The 21,069-nt window shown below is 40.7% G+C and overlaps 1 protein-coding gene across 1 annotated transcript; it reads right to left on the bottom strand.

Moving 5' to 3' along the window:
- Positions 1-852: 852 nt before the first annotated feature.
- Positions 853-20,359, bottom strand: rhpn1 (rhophilin, Rho GTPase binding protein 1). Its single transcript, XM_044362038.1, has 16 exons — positions 20,114-20,359; positions 19,842-19,941; positions 16,708-16,823; positions 10,100-10,228; positions 9,080-9,155; positions 8,674-8,751; positions 7,454-7,578; positions 6,873-7,039; positions 6,569-6,756; positions 6,320-6,476; positions 5,301-5,426; positions 4,855-5,049; positions 4,702-4,778; positions 4,471-4,617; positions 4,171-4,323; positions 853-4,067 (listed from the first exon to the last, which is right to left on the bottom strand). The coding sequence occupies exons 1-16, from the start codon at positions 20,131-20,133 to the stop codon at positions 3,864-3,866; spliced, it is 2,058 nt and encodes a 685-aa protein (XP_044217973.1). The 5' UTR covers positions 20,134-20,359; the 3' UTR covers positions 853-3,863.
- Positions 20,360-21,069: the final 710 nt, after the last annotated feature.

Genomic DNA, 21,069 nt, shown 5'->3' with positions numbered 1-21,069 from the left:
AGGAGGCGGTATATAAACCAGGCTCTCCATCTCCTCCAGAGGACGTTCACATCCAAGGAAACCAACAGCGTTCCTGCATGTGTTTGCAACAGTAAACGTCACTGTGCACACGCTCCTTTTAAAGGTAAGAAGACATTTAAATAGAAATAATGACCAGATGTGACTGACTGTGTGGTTTAATTTCATGTTTCTATCAGAAATGTGTTTGTGTGTCTGTTTATCTGTCAGCTTGTGTTAATATTTTCTGCCTCCAAGTGGTCAAAAATGAATTAATCCAGCTTTAAGTAAAAAAAACATCTAAATAAAGTAAAGTTGAGTGTGAATGTTTTGGCAGTTTTCTCATCAGTTTAATACATTTTGTCAGCATTTAGCTGACTTAGCATGAAATCAGAGCTAAAATAGCTTGTTGAAGACAAAATTAAGATGGAAACTTCTTCTCCTTTGATATTAACTACATATAAAATCATAAAAAAGATGCAAGTTTTCTTAATAAAGACTTAAGTAATGTTAGGATGAAAACTACGACACACCACAGATTATCAGACACAAATGTAAATGTCATGAGCAAACAGCTACTTTAACTACAACTACTGCCAGTAACCACAAATTAACAAGTACTATTGTGAAATAACATCTGAATAAATAATTTTATCATGATTTATTACAAGATGTTTCAGTAGACTGAAAAAGATAATCTAGTTTCTTCTATGTGTGTGTGTCAGACACAAATAATTAGAGCTGTAAATTATTAATATTGTCTTCTACAGTAAATAATACAGTAAATATGTACTCAGAGTTTAGCGTCCTCTGCTGGTCAAAAGGTGTGAGGACGTCATTCAAACATGTAGCTGATAGTTGTTCATTTTTCACTTTTATTGTCTTTTGTACATGAAAATACTGTGCAAATCCCCCGTCCCCCCCCAAAAAGAGCGAGAAGGGATGATCAGATATTCAGTCAACACAAAGAAGGAAAAATAATTTTCTCTTCACAACAGCCTCGCCAAACATTTACTCACTCACACATCCACAGAGAGGCAGAACATGCAGGTACAGAAAGCCAGAGAGGACACGAACGAAGCTGCAACCCAAAAAAAACCAATCAATTATCAAAATAATGCCGATTAATTATCTGTTGATCGACTAACAGCATAATGAGCTTGTTTCCTTTAAAATACTATAATAATTGTATGATATAGAACAATCTTAATATTTTGTCCACACTGTTTTATCATTATTTTCTTCACAAAACTAATAGATATGTCATCCTGTGTCCTCTGGCTCTCTGTACTCACTACTATGGACCTCCAATGGCACAAATTATTGTACAAACAAAACAGAAACACAGCATTAACTTGAGTTGGATCAAACAACAATGTGCTACAATTCTCACAATTCTATTTGTATCAAAAAAAAATAATCAAAAATTAAAAGAAACAACTTATTTTCCACTAACATCCTCCAGCTCTAGTTGCTAATATTGGCTGACTGTAACATACAGTACAGTGGCTGGACTTAACAACCTTTTCTTTCTGGTTCAAGGAAACCATCAAGAACATGATAAGACAAGAAAAAAATATAAAAGACTGCAGAAAAATGCAACACTGTGGACACGTCCTGCATTTCCTGCAGGATCTCTCAATATCACATTTTCATTTCAGAGACACAACCTCTCGGTGTGAGTGAGTGTTCATTATTGCAACATTAAGTAAAAACTACATTATTAAGAAGAGATTTGTCCTTTTTTTGAATATTCACAGTGCATTAAAAATACCCAAACTACAAAAACATGAGATCTTAAGTGCTTTTTACTCATCTAGAAACGACAAAAAACAAAAATTTTCTCCCAGAACATTGATCTGAAGATGAAGTTCAACATTATACTTATTAGTTAAGTACAAAGTATCAGTGGATGAACTGATACGTATCCATCAGAAGGCTAAAGACAGTCTGTCAGGTGTGATTATTAGTGCGTAGTGAGTATTTCAATAGTTAAATAGTGACTGTTAAAAGTATTCAGACCACTTAAGAATGATATAAGACACAAGAAAATATGGTTAATTCTGCTTCATCCTCTTCATTCTTTGTACATCAGTTACATTAATGTCAATACATTATTTAATGTAAAGTTATATTGTTGCATTGTTTGATGAAAAAAAAAAAAGTTCAAGCATATCTTTGTCATTGTTATTAATATTCAAAACCGGTCAGTATTTGCTTTTTCTTGTCTCAGAGAAGTCCGACCAGTAACAGACCGACAATAGAACTGTGTCCCGAAATTAAAAGAGGGCTGCATGTGTCGCCGATTACAGGTGAAATACAAACTATGCAGTTTAGTTTGAAGACTTATCAGTGAGGTGGCGCACAGCGGATGATAATCAGAAGCAGGATCGCTTGACTCTGAAAAGTTTTTACTGCAGCAATGATTCGCTACAACGTTTCGACGCTTGTGGGTGCTTTCCATTCTGCTAATTTATGCTTCCTCCCGTCCTCCAGCTGTGACCAGGAAATCGTTTTCCCTCCACCATCATGAAGGATGTTCCAATCCCTTAGATGCACCTCGGAGGAGACCAGGAGAGAGGAGGCACCTGTGAGGAACCACAGGTTTGTGTCTTATTCTGTGACGGTGAGACGCTGCTAAAGATCTATAATCAAATAATAACAAACTGGAGCAGCTCAGTTCAGTTTTCTTTATAAACTGCTACTTAATCATTTCTATATATTGATAGCTGAATTCTTCATATGTGACAGTTGAGTCGCTGTGCAGCACGAGTAGTTGTCCCCTTAACATGACGCTGTAGTGAGCGAGGACGTCCTGTCACATCCTCAGTGGGAGGAAGTAAGACGTGAATGATGAGAGCGAGGAGCCTCGTTAGCCAAATGGAAAGCACCCAGTTAGCTAAAAAATTAGCACAATGCTACGTGTTAAAAGGTAGCCTAGCTAAGTGGTTCCCAATCCATGGGTTACGGTCCAGCAGTGGGCCTCAGGCTCATTCTGAGTTGCCCCTCTTCCCCCCAAAAAAGAAAACTTAACTTTGAAATCTAGCAAATTTCCAGAACAGCGGTTCTATTTTGAAGTACTGTTTCCTGCTTCCTAGTTAGTGGTGGTGGCACCCAACTCTATTGTACAAGTAACCTATCAGATGTCTCTGTGGGTCATGTGACCCTCGCCTTGCACATTCCAGAGACAGAAGAAGTTTATTCTACAACTGGATCAACAAAAGTGACTGACTGAATATATTCAGCTTGGTTTTGCTGACACTGAACACAAAAAAGAAGTGAAGTTCTGGCTTGAAATGAACTTTTCTTCTGTTCTTTGTGTTGAGCCTGTTTACATGTTCTGCTGTAAAAAGAGTCTATAACCTGTTTTTTAAATGTTGGTTTTAAGTCCTAACTGCACTTTCTTGCTGCAATGCTTCTTATTTGATTGATCTTTAAGCCTCAGTTGTCCTTCAGTTGTCTCAGTTTGCATTTGGTGAATTATAATTGAAGTGTAGCTCAGTGGTCAGTCTCCTCACAACGAGGAGGTTGTGGTTTTGAATCCTCTGACAGGTGGAGTGGATGGATGGAAATATACTGAATGTGGGTGTTAGGTTGGTTAGTGTGTGGACCCTGAGGCTAGACCAGTTGGGAACCACTGCCCTAGCTGGTTTGTATACTTGCAAATGACGTTGGACTAATGTGCAGCTCAAGTTGAGCCGGGGTCAACATCACAGGACTACCTCATGTTTTCTGCAGCAGTGATCCTGAAAATGAATAGTCTGCATTTTCTTGGCGCAGTGCTTTTGTCGGTCTGAACGTGGCGCTAATCGTTAACGTTTGCTCCGCTGCTGTGATTCCCTGAGTGGTTCCTCCGCGGTCGTGTCTCAGTACATGGCCTCGGCGTCTCGGATGCTTCCAAACGACAAACTGAAAGTGCTTCCTAGTCTCTTGGTGACTCCGCTGCTCTTCTTCTTCCTGTTCCAGTTCAGCAAGGACGCGGAGCTCTGTCCTTTAGCCCCGCCCATCAAGCGCTGTCGGGCGTTCTCTTTATCGCTACTGTGAGACAGCATGATGGCCCTCCTCTCCACCTGATAACACACACATACACACACACACGTTGTCGGTCATTGCACAGGTGATCACACACACACACACACACACACATAGAAACATGCTGAAACAGTACCTTACCTGAGCATCATGTGAGTGTAATGTGACCACACTGAGCTCCACCCCTTTGTCGCTGCAGTTCTTGAGCATGTGGACCACCTCGCCATGTTTGGCCCACTTACAGTCCTGTCCGTCCACCGCCACTATGTAGTCTCCCTCCCTCAGTCCTGCCTCCTGAACAACACACACACATATATATTATAGCTTCAATACAAAGAGACTGAAATTACAGTTATAGAAAAAGAAGAAAAACTGAGAACGCAAATGAGTCCCGCTTCCTACCATCTCATAGTTTTACAGTATGTGTGTGTTTTGTCTCACCGCTGCACAGCCTCCAGGTACGACTCCAGCCACCAGGACTGGAGAGTCTCCTCTGAGCGTGAGGCCTAGTCCACCGTCTCCCCTCTGCAGGCAGATCAGACGCATCGGACCCCAGCGAGCCCGCGCACAAAACACCGACAGGGGCCCCTGCAGCACAAGGCAGAATTATTTCAACATCTGTTCCAGAAGAAACATTGTTCCAGTTTGTATTTACTTCCCCGCTGGTCTTACCAGTCTTTGGAAGATATCAGTAACTTGGACTGTAGAGAAGTTGGTTGGAGTGATGTCTGGTTTCTGATGGGTGTGAGCTGTCGACACAAGGAACCACAATCACTTACTGTTGTTCAATCGTGGATTCTATATTATTATTGACTTGATACTCACACTGTATCTCTGGAGCCTCTGCCGTTTCATCAAAGTCGTCCTCTCGGTCCAGCTCGGAGTACTTGTCCAAAGAGCGTTTATGTGTGAGAGACAGCACGTCCTGCAGGATGTCCATCTTCCTCAGGATCTTACACAGACTGTGGACGCGCATGGCCTCCTCGTGTCTGATCACTGCGCGACGCAGGTGAGCTTTACCTTCGTACATAAAAGCAGAAATCATCTAGTTTACGCTGTCTTCATAAAATGAAATAATAACAAAACATGACAGTTTAAAACTAGAACACCAAGTTTTTTGTCCATTATTTCATTTATGATTTAAAAACTCAAAAGAGATTATTAATTGCTTTGATAAAACGCCACCAGAAGCCTCTTTTTTTTTTAATGACAGAGCCTCTAACCATGTATATTTGGAAAAGCTAACATGTTCCTGGTGAACATGAACTCACCAAACTTTCTTCTGTTTTCTGGGTCTCGTAGGACTTGGCTAAGTGGAGGTCCTGCAGGAGTGTTGACATAGAACTGGAGGAAGGCCTTCTCTGCTTCCTCGTCACAGTCGTCCCCCTCCTCAGACGCTAAAGAACAAGACATAACAAATTAATATTTGTGCAGTTGTGTGTTCGGATAGTCAACAGGTAAGTTTAATGGTTGACTCTTCAGTGTGACACAGAAAGAAGCCACCTTGATTTAATTCAAGTTTTTCTCATAACTGGTGTTTTTTATTATCTTTTAGCCAATTAAACTCATTCAAAACCTACATTACAATTTTCAAAATATAATTACTTGTTCTTTATCAGAACAGCGTTCTTTCTATAGTTTCCATGGTTATGAAGTGCTCAGTTTTTAAGAGCATCTAGCTGTTTGTTATGCATTTATGCTCTGGCATGAATGCTTTTTTGTTGTTGTTTTTTGTTTTTTTTTAAAGAGACACAATCTGAATGGGACCCAAGGACAGTCAGCTCTGATCCAGATAGACCAGAGGATAATTAGACCCGCTCCAAATAGAGAGAAGAGAACACCGACGCTGGCAGCAGCACGAGGCTCCGACAGTTAACGAGCAGTCAGTGGAAAAGAGCTCAAACTCTCAGCAAATCATCAGAGCTGATAGTCAGGTCCACTCGGACCCACTTGTGTATTTGACTCGAGGTAATTTGTGGACCCATGAAGACCTCTAGTCCCAACATTCAACTGAACAGAGCAAATTCTACACTGTAAAATCTGATCCATATTATTCATGAAAACAGTTTCCTTCCCTCATAATAATTAATTTAATGTGTTTATCTTGCTTTTTGTACAAGGCCTCAGGGTCCTGCCTCTCCTGCTGATTTATTTTAATGTACAGTATAGGAGTGTAAGTGTTTTTATATATATATATATGTGTGTGTGTATATATATATATTACTGTATAAAAATAAAACAAATAAAATTGTCTCTGCAGAAATATTCTGAGCAGGTTGGTGAAACTTACACATGTGGTCACAGAGCGCGACAGCAGCGTAGTAGTGAGAGAGAGCACGGAAGTGTTCAGATTTGACCTGAACCATGGACGCCCATGAAAACGGCACGTAGTCCTTCATCAGCGGCTGCGTCATGGTCTGCTGCACTAGCAGGTAGACGTCTGACACCTACAGGACACACGTGCATGTACAGAGTGAGAATCACAGGAAAGCATCAGTAACAGAACACAGAACAGACAAGTGGAGACGTGTAAACTCACCCGCGCAGCCTCTTGTGCCAGGCGGAGTTGGGAAGTGAAGTGTGTGTCCTGCGTGGTGAGCGTGACGCGCTCGAACACACACTCCTGCACCTGGGCCACCATCAGCCGAACCAGCATGCAGAGCGACGGCCCGCTCATGTCCAGACTCGGAGCGTTGGAGAAATTATCTTTAAGGTAATTAAACGCACCTAAACAAGAAAATGGACATCAACGCAGAAATATGCATAATATATTAATTACACACTGAAACAATAGATTATTAAAATGGTAGTAGATCATTCAGGTGTTTGTTGTGTTTGGGTACCTGCAGCTCTCTGAAAGGCATCTATCGCTCGGTCTATGCCAGCTGTTGCAGAGCGATCCTGCCGTGCTCCGATCTGTGTGTACAGAGCGCCGATGTTGAACAGCACGCTTCCCTTCTCGAAGGCTAACGCACGCTGACACGACGGGACGCCTGTCAGAGAGTCGTACCTGAGACACGAGGAGGAGGAGGAGGAGGATGAACTTGTTAAATCAAAGCTGACTCATGAATTATTTACTTTAAAATAACCTTGTATGTAAAGATGAAAGTCACCTCCAAACAACTAATCACAGAGCTCGTAAAATAGCGTCCAGTCATTCAAAGTGCTGACTGCTTGTTACCCACAGTGAACCTATTTTGGTGCTTGTGTTTACATGTTTTGATCGCTCCCAGAGTTGGAATATGTTTTAAGTATTATGCATCCACTCCTTGGTGGAACCACTGATGACTCATAACTCACAAATCAAGCTGAATTACATACTGAAAAAACTGCAAAGTAAAGTTCCACTTGTCTGTGTCCCTCTACGTAACCAGGCCTCATTACTGGTTTTGCTTAATTCAGTGACACTGTGTTTATGTCCTACCAGTGGAAGTGCACGCCCAGGTTCCTGTGTGGAGGGAAGAAGCGCTGGTCCAGGTAGTAGAGCTGGTTGTAGTACTCCATCAGTAGCTCCAAACCGGCCTGATTACGACTGGGTGTCCGCATGGCCTGAACCCAAACAACAACTCAGTGTAAACACACGTCTGATGTCACTGACAGATAATCACAAGACCTTTCAAGATCTTTTTTTTCTCTTTTCAGTGAGAGCAGCACAACATGAAACTGTAACAACTTTTAAAAGTGAACTTGAGATAAACATGATGTATGTTTAACTTGACTGTTCAAACTAATCTTTAAACCTGCAAGAACTGATGATTTTGGCCACTTGAGGGCAGTAGAAACAAGTAGTGAACACAGCACTGATACCATCACTTGTTAAGCTGATATGTTGAACTTGTTAGCCAACAGTTGCTTATTTCCACATCCAGCAGTTACGGAGCAACATTATCATTCATTTAGAGTCGTGTTTCTGTCCACCTGGTGAATGTAAGTCCAATACTCACTCTCCACCAACTCCTGAGGGAAATATCTGGCTCTTTAGCTGTTAAATGCTCCACTATGTTCACCAGCTAGTCTACAGCTAACTGTGTCTGTTTGCTGTTTGGTGCTGAGCAGGTAGTGTACAGTGACTTTTTACAGCTTTTTCTCTGAAAACAGCTGCCTGCTGCAACCAAAAATGACACTAGGAGAGCGCTGAGAGTGAACCAAAACAGTAAAGTTGCAGCCAGACAGTTAAACAATGAGCTGAAACTCACTATAAAGCTCCGTAAAGCCAAGAGGAGCTGCAGAGTCTCTGATAGTTCTCTGTAGGTTCATCACTACGAGCAACACATCACACACTGTCTTTTCATACATAGGTATAGTAGAAAATAATTATGGCTGCTTTATTATGTTTGACAACATAAATTGGATGTATTCTGACATAAATAAGGGCTTTCATATATACAAGTAGATGGAATTTTGTGTGTTTATCAATTAATCATAATTGAAAATATGAGAATGTTTTACCACGGTATTTAAAAACATTACTGGAATAAACAAACTGTGAAAAAATTATTGAAATTATTAGAAGAAAACTGTGATTTTAGGTTGTTGGCTTCCAGTTTTTCTTTCCTACTGTACCTCTTTTTCCACAACCAGTGTAATAAAAGCAAATGTAACAGTGATGTAGATGCATGACATTAGATGAGTGTGTTTACGAACCTGTCTGAGCTCCATAAGCTCTTTGATCTCCTTGTCGTAGAGGGAGCTGTCCTCTCCGTAGTGCTCACAGATGAAGTCCTGTGAGGAGAGACAGACAGACGGACATCATTAATCATTAATCTGTTTCACAGCAGACCAGACAGATATAAGGAAGAAGCTGTTCTTTGATAACACTGTTGAGTCATATCTGATGAGTCAACTATTGAGCGAGAAATCTTTGCCATTGGATTTGTCTTTATTGCAGTTTTCACACTAGCTGAGAACATCAAACGACACATTTTAAAGTTATGCTCATAAGCAACAAGTGTGATAAATACAATCATTTGCTATTTTGCTCAGATCTGGTTTAGAAAAAGAAAAAGGAGATCAGCTGATCAAGAAGCTGTGAGGAGGATGATGTCTTCACCTGGATAGAAACAGTGAAGTCTACTTCTTTGGTTTCTTTTAAGCCCAGTGGGATCATGGGAACGTTGACAGCCTCGCTGTGAAGAGAAATAAATACAGTATGTGTGTGAGTGTAATCATAATGTCAACATCTCAATGTAAACACATATCGTAGGTTGTAGTCAGAACCGCCATCTGCTAGTCTTCAACCCCCAGCAGGAACTCTGCTCAGTGCTTCATCCTGCTAATAAGCAAAGCTAAAGCCAAGTATTAACCCTTACGGCCCCCGAACCCCCCGCCGTCACCCACTCCCATTCACAATGAACACAAACACCAACGCACGCCACAGGGTCATTAATGACACTCTAATCAGGGGATTTATCCCTCCCATGACCCGGGGCTGCCCGGGAAAAATCTCCTGGCTGTGACTGACACACACACACACGAGTGTTTGTACTTCTATACTTGTGAGGACCCTCACCGACTTAATTCCCCCTAAACTAACCTTCACTTAAGCTTAGCACTGAAACAATTAGTCCATTATTTATGAGTCGGCTGACAGAACATAAATCTAAAACTATTTTAATAATAAATTCATCTAAGTTAATTAAATGAGTCGTTTTTTAAAATAAAAACTCCAAACATGTTCAGATTTAAGCTTTTTAAATATGAGGATTTGTTGCTTTTTTCAGTTTTATATCATTATAAACTGAATATCTTCCAATATGTTGATTTGACTAGATGACAACTTGATTAATAAAGAACATTATCAGCTAATTAACAGATAACAGTAAACAGTCCTTTGAAGAACTGAGCAACAGACAAAATATCCTCACTCGTAAAGTGTAAAACACATTCTGGTCCTCACAAAGATAGAAACAGAAACGCAGACACACCCACAGCACACAATACAAAAATTTAATGGATGCTTGGTTTTCAACAATTATGATTCTCATTAGTCTAATGAGCATGGCCTGGAATGCCCTGTACAAGTATGAAATGGGCTATGATTGTGTGTGTGTGTGTGTGTGTGTGTGTGTACCTGTCAGTCTGGTAGACCTCCATGTTGCTGTTGAGCTCCTCCAGCTCTTCTTTGAGCAGCTGCAGGTTGGAGTTGACGAAGCTGAGCTCCAGAGCCACCGTCTCCTTCACTTTGTTGTTGGTCGTCGCCCTGCGGAACAAAAACACACACATCTCATCTCATCGTTCATTAACAGCAGTATATAACTGTTGTTATAGACAGTAAATAACTTTAACAGATTAAACAGAATTCAGTTTTCAAAGTGACACAAACAAAGCAGATTTGACTTTATATTAGCATGTTAGCAACTTCAAAAAGGCAAATCTGACTTCTTGCCGTTAAGCAGATTAAACTAACTATATAAGATCCCTGAATAAAAGCTGAGCTCTACACAATAGCTGATATGCATGTGAATAATACACTATTTAGTTTCCTTAGTATCAGTCATTGTATTACAGGAGACAGCAACTGAAAATGCTCGAAATAACTCAAATCTATTGAGAGATTGATTAGTGATCAGTTACACTGGAGTTACGACAGAATATTTAGTATAATTTCTACTTTCCTACTATTAGCCTTGCTTTTACCTCTGGAAGCTAAGTCCATGTTTAACATCATAACATCATAATAGCATAAAAACAACAGAAAATCACAAAAAGCACGATATGTCCCCTTTCAAAGACTAGTTGTGTATCTCCTTCCTTACTGATCTGTCTTGACACTGTTGCTGTCATTGTTGACTTGTGTTTGAGATAAAAAAAAAAACACTAAGATTTGATTTTAACATTACAAAAGAATAAAAATCCATAAACCAAGTAAAACGGACAGTCTGTCAATCACTTCTACATTACGCAGTGATTGGCTGAGATGTGAAGGTAGGTGGGGTTTGAACTTCTCTCATTCTCTTATTTCATTCTTCACACTCAATCTCTTCACTCTGAGTGTAAATAGAAGTGCAACACCATGAATACTACATTCATGAATGTAAACATGAGTCTTACTGACACCACAAATGCATTATGATGTCATTTTCTTATAAGAAAAAGCCACACAAAACGACCCTTTGTTCCTGTCCGACCGCTCTAAAAATCTCCCTGTCCTTTAGTTATGCAGCTATCTCTTCTCCCTCTCCTCAATCATCCTCCCTTCATTCAGTCTGAGACTCTCCACTCCTCCTCCAAACACAGGGGGGAGGGGGGGAGGGGGAGGAGGGTCTTGGTTCTGAGTAAAGCCAGCTCATACTGCTGTGTGGGGTCTGAGATCATCAACACACAATGTTCCTGGAAATCTGGGGCGTCAATGGGTTACCGTGGAAACTGATGATATACACTTTTGCTGGGAAAAAAAAGCGGCCCCGGTAAATTCCCCTAATTATGTGCTCATTAAACGTCACCGGCTCAATGATATGACGAGACGTGAGTTGCGTGTGTTTGGAGCACAAACAGCACATGAACGAGAACAAGATGATGAAAAATGTTTGTTTAACAGACTTGAATTGAGCGTTGGCAAGCAGAGGGCTGTGAACGGCATCCAACATCTATGAGCTGGCAGCGAAAACAACGCTGAGTTCATGAGATAAATGATAGTTTGCACATAAATGCATCATTCTGGAAGACTTCTCTATAAATCTTCACTTTTAATTGCGTTTCCATCCAAACATCTGAAAGGAAAAAAAATAACTACTTCGAATAAATAGACACAAAACATACACTTTGGTTGGGCACCAACCTACATAAAGTCTGGGAGACATCAATAGACAGTTTTCCTCCTTTTACAGTCTTAAAGGTCTCGGTGCTGAATGACTCATCTGCTGCATAATGAGGTGGAAGATTTGGGGAGGACAGATACACAGAAACTGTTGAAGGCAACCTATGACAAATTCATAAACTAACATGTTTGGAACGGGCCGAGTGCTCATTATTTCTCACAAACCACATATCTAATGTATCAACTGACAAACAATTAAAGCGATAAGGATTCAATAAATCAAATGATTTTAATCCAGACAGAAACTTCACCAGTGAGACTAAACTAAGGTTGAACTATAGAAGCAGTTTACTGCCTTCCATTGGTTGATTTTACTGCCAATCAAACATATCTGTGTTCCTATTGGCTAGTTTTATTGCCTGTTTTTTTTCTCCTGTGTGCACTCGTTCTTCTCTCTCGGGCAGTTTAACTGAGCGGGGCGCGTGCCTTTGTCCCGCTCAGCAAGTCAGAGCCCAGAAGCGCCACCCCTCTATGATGTGAGGGTGTTTATATCAAACAGCCCCAGCTGCACTCAGACACGTGTTCGCTTGTTTATTCAAACTTTATTAATATTAAATGTGTCGCGTGTTCGCATTGCACCAAAAGAGCCTCTGTCTCCACAGTAAATCACCTGTTGAGTGTTTGATGGTTGGTGATTTGTGCTTTAGAACGTAACCGCCGTGAAACAAACAGAAAATAACGTTGTATTTCTGTGATTCACAGGTTTTCTCTCTCTCAGAGGAAACTTTCCAGCCTGTCTCTCTGTTGCTCACTCGCCCTCTCTCTCTTTTTTAAAATGAGTCAGGACACCCACAACAAAACCTAACTTTTAACGTTATCAAACAAAGAGATGTTGTCCCCTTGTATCTCTCACAGCAGGGCTGTACAGCTGTGATCATGACATGCAGTCACAGAGCCCAGAAGCCCCGCCCCACTGCTGCAGAGCGGAGCAGCTGATCGCTTGTTTATTCAGAGTTTAAGTTTATTAATATTAATCGTGCTGCACGTCCAAATTACACCAAATTCGACACTGCACTCCCTTTGTTCCCCAGCGATACACCCACCAAGTGTGGTGTCGATCGGATGAACGGTTCAAGAGATACATGAAGGACATACAAACATACACAGATTCCTTCCTTTAGTAGATAGATGGCAGGATGTGGTTGTGTTTTGAGGCACAGACAACATTAGACTTTAAAAATCAGCACTTCACTCACTGTACAAACAGGTTTTAAAGGGCTGAGGATGAATGTACTACTTATCCAACACTGTCAAACTTCCTTCATTTAATCCTTTTGGGAAAATATAAGTCTCTTGTTTTATTTTTCTTTCTCAATCTTTAAGCGCATATTTGCACAGTAAGACTTTGTGCTCATGCAAAAGACACTTGTGACTCAAATGACATTAAGGCAAAAAAGAAACAATTAATTATTTTAGGAGTGAATTGTTCCTTTAAATCAGTGTCCAACACTAATGTTGTCTGTCTATTAATCTTTTCTCCACATCAGGCACTGTAGCTCAACAGCGTCCTGCTGTAGACTTTAGCTAATTAACTCTCCCTGATTAAAGTTAAAAGCTTTGATGTTACAGCACCCTAAAGTCAATAACTTCTTCATACAGGTTTATGCTCGTTTGCTGTCACTCTCCTGGTTACACTTTCTAAAAATCAGATTTTGTTTCAAGTCACTTTCAACAACATTCATATTTCACTTAGTCAGACTTTGCCTCTCAATATTTTGCTTATTTTGGTTTATTAGGGTATTTAGATATAGTGAAAAACATCATCCAATATGCACGTCAATTTACAACAGCTGACATTCAATGTAAGACATGCTAAAATGGACAAAATGGAAGTTTTGTGCATGTTTTGAACATGACTGGCGTGAAAGACACACATGTATCTGCGGGCTAATACATTGGCGTTGTATATACTCTATATGGATCATTCTGGACTGCAGTTTTTTTGTAGTTCAGCTCTGTCAGGAATATCAGTGACCAGTGAAGAAAATGAAAAACGTGATTCTTTTAAGCACATGACCAAAGTCAGCTCAAACACGCAGATGAAGCTCACCTTTGAACTCCCTTTTAAATAATGTTAATCTGTCCAGTTAGACCACTTTACCTTCACCTCTCTCTTCATCTGTCACTCCCTCCCTCAGTCAAACACACACACACACACACACACACACACACACACACACACACACATACACACACCTATATCTAGGATCAAGCCAAGGACAATCTGATTAGTCAGCTTTAAATGGGCTGCCAAATATCCCCTTCACACACACACACCCACTTGCACGCACTACATGCTGCAGCGATTGAAGGAAAAAATAGTCTTTCTGACTGTGTGTGTGTATGAACTGGCTGAAAGACATGAAGCACCAGAGAAGCTGAAAAACATGTTTTCTCCAGTGTCCTGTTACGCTTTTGTAATAAGTGAACAAACCGATGATGTCAAAAACAAAACCAGGATTAGAAGTATTTACTGTCCCTCCACCCCGCAGCACACAACATGACGTCTTCATCGGCCAATCACGAGCCCTGATGAGTTACAACCCCCCCCCCTTTCATCTGTAATTAGCATCTTAACCCTTCCCATCACCTGCCACCCAAAACTCATACCACGACCCACTTCCACAGCAGAGTGAAGTGAAAAAGAAAGTGAGACATGTTTTTGTGTGTGTGTGTGTGTTTTTGTGTGTGTGTGTGTGTACTATTCTAGTTGACCGGAAAGGGGGAGGACAGAAAAAAAAAAAAAAAAAAGGTCTGACAGTGCCAGACAAATAAGTGGGGGGATGAGCTTGCCGGGGCTCCGTTGGGAATCTCTGCATGGGAACAGGACGGGAGGCGGACACAAAGCCGGCTGATTACAGGCCGGCAGGCTGTGTGGGGGTCCTCTTTGTCTCTGTGACCCACCGTCCCAATAGAAAGGGCAGGAGCGCTGGTTTTATTTCCCCTAAACTGAGTCATCACCTTTTAGGATGACAGCCTGTATCCAGTCGAAAGAGGAGTTGGGAGAAAATGGGTGCAAATGAAGAAAAATAACTAGCTAGTTCTACTAGTTAGTGCTGGAATGATTAGTTGATTAATCAACTGACAGAAAACTAATTGACAGAAAGTCATTTATCAAGCAAAAACACTAAACATCCTCTAGTTACAGCTTCTTCTGGATTTGCTGCTTTTCTCTGTTAACTGTTAATTGAATAAGTGCTGCAATTAACGATTAGTGTCATTATCAATTCATCTGCTGATTAATTTTGACTGATCGTTTGATCAATATGTCAAAAAACACCAAATCATTGCAACTAAGAAGCTGGAATAAAGTCATGTTTGGCTGTTTTTCTTGAAAATGTAATTAAACTACACGTTTAGCTCTAGTTTTTTTATACATGTTAATTGATATCTTTGGATTTTGAACCTTTAGTCATCAGCTTAGACTATGGAAAGGGGGGGGGGGGTTAATTAATATTAATTAAAATAAAAAATAGTTGGAAGCCTACTTTCTATCCATCTGTCCATGAGAAGGATCTTCATGAAACTTAATTAGTTCTAGCAAAACAAGTCGTGGGATAATAGTGAGGGGTGCCCTTGGTTGTCTTTTAATTAAAGACACTGTTTCTTTCTGTGTTGGTCTTATTAGATTTAGCTCCTTGCTTTAATTAAGCGACTCCTCCTTCTCCTCCTCCTCCTCCTTCTTCTTCTCCCAAGTTGAATCTCTAGTGAGTGAGGGAGTTTCAAGTGTGTTTTTGCACAGTAGGCTATTCATATTATAAATGTTCTCACAACTGCAACAAGTGCAGAGCAAATGTATGCACATATATTAAATGTACTTTCAGGCTCGGTACTAATCTACCTCTAAGTGGGCGATAAACATGCACAGCCTGAGAAATAGTTAAAGTAGAAAAGAAAGAAAGAGGGAGAAAGCGAAGGCACAGAGAAATGGAGAGTGGCTGGAGGGGATAAAGATGACGCTAATGTTCTCAGAGCGAATACTTTGATGTTCTGCCACTGTTTCTTTTTTTTATTTCCCTCATTTCTTCACCAATAAAACTCTTGCGTGCTGTGCGAATGACAGCTGGCTGCTTTAAACACAAAGCCAGCAGAGCTCTGAGTGTAGCCTTGCTGGTGTTCATGCTGCAAAGGTATGCAGTGTTCTGTTATGTTATTGTTTGGAGTGAAAAAAAAAAAAAGAAATATTAATATGAAAAAGAGAAAAGTACACAGACACAAACACACACACAGTTACAGAGGACAAGCAGACAGACACATAGGCTAAACGTGTGTTTTCACACACAGCGAACACAAACAGAGCCATAAAACTGGGTGGTGCTGGTGTGTGTGTGTGTGTGTGTTTTTGAGGGGAGTGATCTCTGACCTTTTCCCATCACAACACACCACCACAAATGTGACAGAGCCGACAGGTTAACAAAGAGCAACCGACACGGATGAGACCTGAATAGCATTCGTCACCATCTCTTAGAGGAAAAGCTGATCTAGGAGAAAGTTTTGAAACATTTCTTAACAAGCCACAGTATCGTGTCCTAAACTTATTCTTCATATGACAACAGCATCAGATAAATCCTCTTCTTACCCTCAGAAATGTTTCAAGAATGTTATTAAACCATACTGACAGCAGCCTGGTGATCTCCCATGTTTCCAACGTATTGTTTCATGCAAAATAACCCCTCAATAGACTCAACTACACTGACACTCAGGCTGAGTGATGTCAACATTTTGTAACTTTGACTTCACAAACTACTGTGATGTATGATGACCAGGAATATAATCCAAACAGCTGAGACATACTGGTTACTGCAGTTAACTATCTGCCGATCACCACCAGAAAGTCAAAGAGAGGAAATGTGGCACCTCACCTGAACAGGTTCTCTGCTCCGGCTCTCATGCGCATCTCCTTGTTGATTTGCTGGTTGATGCGAGCTCGCCGGTGCTGCAGTTTACTGCGTTGAGTCTGGGCGAAAGGGTCGCATCCCTGCAGAGAGAAACAGAAACATACAGTAAGGAAAGATGAATTATATCAGCAAATCTGAGTTACTAAGGACGTTTATAAAAGTGAGCTGTGTGTAAGAAGCACCATAATGTCCCATATGTGACAACTCTTCCTAACTTTGGCAAAAAATCTGTTCATGAATTAGGAATTCAACCTGTGAAACACTAAAACAAAGCAGGCTAAAAATACTAGCCAAAGTGTGACAAATAATGGAATAAATGAGTGGAGAAACATAACAAATGCAGATGTTTCCAAAAGCTGAACGCTTTGTTGAGGATAAATAAAATGAGTCATATCCTGTTGCCTTTACAGTTATCACGTCTCAACTCACCTCAACACCTATGAGAGATCAACCACCGAATCAACCATCACAAACAAAAGAATAGCTTCTGGAAAAACTGTGTTCATCCCTCAAGGGGACTTTCAAAGACTTGGAAAATCTATGATAAGGAACACTGCAGTTGATCCGGAGGCTCAAGGTGGAGAGTCTTACTACGTCTCACTACGACACTTAAGCTTGTTTTTTTCCCACCTGGTCACCCGGCCACGTTGCGAGTTTAAATCCATGTCACCATCTCAAAGAGGAACAACATTAACCGGTGGAATAATGTACTGACCAACCAGGAAGCAGCTGGAGTTACAGCCAGGTAACTCATGTTTCTCTCATAAACATCCTCAGAGAGTCAGACAGCGACAATTAGAGAGAAAAACTATTAGAGAGACAACAAGATGAGAGATGGCGAAAGCATCAATTAGTGGGACGGCGTGGCGCTCGGAGACACGCAGCTATAATTTGACAGATGGTTTGGCCTTATACTAGTTTTAAATTGTTAGACAACCCCACTAGAGCTGCAACTAACAATTATTTTCATTATCAATTGATCTGCTGATTATTTTCCCGATAAAACTGATCGAATCAAACAGCTCTGACTATAAAATGTCAGATGCCTGTTATCGTTTCTTAAAGCTCAAGTTTCACTAGATCAACGTTCCAAAATCCAAAGATATTCAGTTTACTATCATGATTTGACAAAGTAAAGCACGTTTGGGAAGCTGCAACCACTGTGCAACTAACCGTCAGTATCCTACAGCATTTGATTGGAAGAGCTTGTTGGAAGCAATGAAGTTTAGACAGAAAGCTGCCTGAAGGCTTAATTCAGGGTAAAATGTCCACGTCGGATATGACTGCTTGCCAGAGATGTGGGGTGTGTCAAAGAGCATGACAGAGATGTGGGGGAAACCGAGAGCTCAGGAGAGGACGCTAAAGATGGTACTAATCTGCCACGGTGCAGCGGGAGGTGAAGCTTCTCCTCAGCAGGATAACATGTTTAAAAGAGAAAGGACCTGCTGATATGTCAGAGCTGTGTATCTGTATGAAGATTTAAAGGCCTCTTTAATCTTGCTTCAACAGGCGTTTTGCCAACAGCTTCCCCGCAGCTTGATTGTTGAATGTCTGCTCACTAAAATCACCAATGTATCATACAATGCACCACTGTTTCACACGTAAAAAGTAAACAGAAGTATAGTAACATGACAGATGGAGCGACCGTACTGTAAACAGGCTGAATACTCCCTTTCCTTATCCCCCCCCAGTGGCTCCTGTTTCATTCCCTCTCACGGGCTGACTCGCACACAGACTTTTCTCCTTTTCTCACACTCTTTCTCTCTTTATCTTTCTCGTTCCCTCTCACCCAGTTAAGGTGTTTGTTTAGCATGTGCACCCGTCAAGTAATCCTCAGAGTGCCTGTGTGGATTAGACTTCTGGCTGAGCTCCCACCTCTGCTCTACCATCAGGAGGGCAGGAGGATGGAGGATGGAAGCTGCGTGGCATCTGTGCACGTAAAATCTAAAAGCCTGGGGTTAAAAAAAAAAATAAACAACTCCTAACGTCCAGGTGACTTTCTCTGACCAGACATGTTGTTTTCCAGCAACACAGATGCAAACTCAAAACTGTAAGCTGCTGCTGCTACAATCACTGGAGCCTCTGAAGGTTGAATGCCTTGCTTAACGGCACCATGAGTACATATTATTTTCTCCAGTCATGTTTTTTCCCTAGGGATTAAAGACAGAAACATACCTACAGGTGCACAGATAAGTTTTAATAATAATAAGGTAAGTGAGACGATAATAGCATCCATATATTGCCATTTACATCGGCTGATAAAGATCATTTATACCGTTAATGATATGCTATCAGTACTAATGCAGGTGCAAAACAGGCTTCAGTTTACAGACACACCCATACAGTTTTAATGTAATTTAAGACTTATCTAGTTTAGTGAAATGACAAACATACAACATACATAAAAAGTCTGTCACAGCCTTTATCAGGACATTATATCTATTTAGACATAATGCTGTTGACTATTTCGAAAGCTACTTTTCACTGGTTTAAGCTCCACAAACTAAATTACATGCAGCTTTTTGTATTTGTGTTGTATCTGAGGTTGATATTTCAAAACTGATAATATGAGCATAACATACTATTTAGGGTAAGAGAGAAAATACGTTTTTTTTTTTCTTAATTGTGACCCTTAAAGTGTTTTTAGAAATGTGAAAGTTCAAAGTTCATGTTGCTAATCTGACAGTTTGTGTGATAGTAGGGCTGCACCTAACGGTTATTTTAATATCGGTTTATTAGGCTAATAGTTGTCAGAAAATGGTTAAAAAAAAAAAACGTTCATCACTGTTTCTCAAAGCCCAGGATACAACGTAAAATGTCTTGTTTTGCCTCGACCAACAGTCCACAACCCAAAGATATTCAATTAGTGAATTTTAACTGAATAACATATTATGTCTGTATACATCAGAAGAGGAGGGACAACGTACAGTACGGCAACTGGCGTTATTCTTGTCCACACTATACCTTTAAATAGGTTAAATTACCTTATTTTTGATTTTATGGGCCACCCAGCACCACTCAGGGATCTCCAGAACCTTTTTCAGACCCTTGTTTTTATACTATATGCATGCATTTGAGAGACTGTGTGAAGTTCTCACCTTTCGGATGCTCCCACTGTGGCCGCTGCCCCCCTCTGTGGGTAACGTTAGGGGCATATCATCGTCCGAGTTACCGTCTGACAGGGACATCTCAAACTCTCTGTGGAAAATAATGTAAAGGTTTTCCTCGTGTCACTAGTTAGACATACAACTCCCCTCTTGTACTTTTCACAAAGCTGCGAGCTTTAAAATTGTATTGAGCTAACAGTTTTCGACGGCAACATCACCCACAAACGGTAAGTTAGCTAACGAGTCGCGGTTTTACCACTTGCCTTGTCGCAGGTTCCTCCATCGTGAAGCAACAACACCGGCGGCCAAATGGTCCCTACATTTCTCCAACTTTTTCTCCAACTTTAAATGATTCCAACAAAACGCGAAGCTCCAAAGCACAGCAAACAGTAGATTAAAATGTTTAAAAAAACTTTCAAAATAGCACCTCTTCAACTCACTACGTTGTGACATTACCTTCTCCGCTCGCTTTTTTCTGACTTGTGTTGCAGCTGCAACAGCTTATTCACGGAGGAGGGCAGAGAATGTAGAAGATAGCCAATCACGATGGAGGCTGGTAGAGTGACAGTAACTGTAGCGAATCAGAGTGAGGATTAAGGGCGAATGACAGCCTGAGCTGACCAATGACAAGTCGCTCGAGGCGTCCCCCTACTCCGCGGGCCGTTGCTAGGGCAACGCCAGGGCTGTGGCTTGTGTGTGGGCTCCGTAAAGATTGTAGCAGCTCCACCTCTCACTGACAACATGAAAATAATGATGACGAGGGAATACTTTATTATTGTTTCCCTCCATTTTCTTTTTGCATGTTATTATATTTAGTAGTAGAAGTACTTAAAAGTATTAATGTTTTCTTCAGTGGTGGAAAGTAACTAAGTACATTTACTCAAGTACTGTGCTTTAGTCTATAATTTACTTTACTTGAGTATTTCCATATAATGCCACTTTATACTTCCACTCCACTACATTTCAGAGGGAAATATTGTACTTTCTACCCCACTACATTTATTTGACGGCTTTAATTACTTTTCAGATGAAGATTTGACACAATGGATAATATAACAAGCTTTTAAAATACAACACATTGTTAAAGATGAAACCAGTGGTTTCCAACCTTTTTGGCTTTTGACGTCTTACAAAAAGCAGTGTTTAGTCGGGGTCACATTTCAGACGTCTATGAGTTGTTAACAGCTCCACCAAATAGTGATTTTTCCCTCTAAACTTC

The sequence above is a fragment of the Thunnus albacares genome, chromosome 9, assembly GCF_914725855.1.
Source record: "Thunnus albacares chromosome 9, fThuAlb1.1, whole genome shotgun sequence".
Lineage (NCBI taxonomy): Eukaryota > Metazoa > Chordata > Actinopteri > Scombriformes > Scombridae > Thunnus > Thunnus albacares.
Note: the sequence above shows the minus strand (reverse complement) of the source record. Positions and strands in the feature narration are given on the sequence as shown.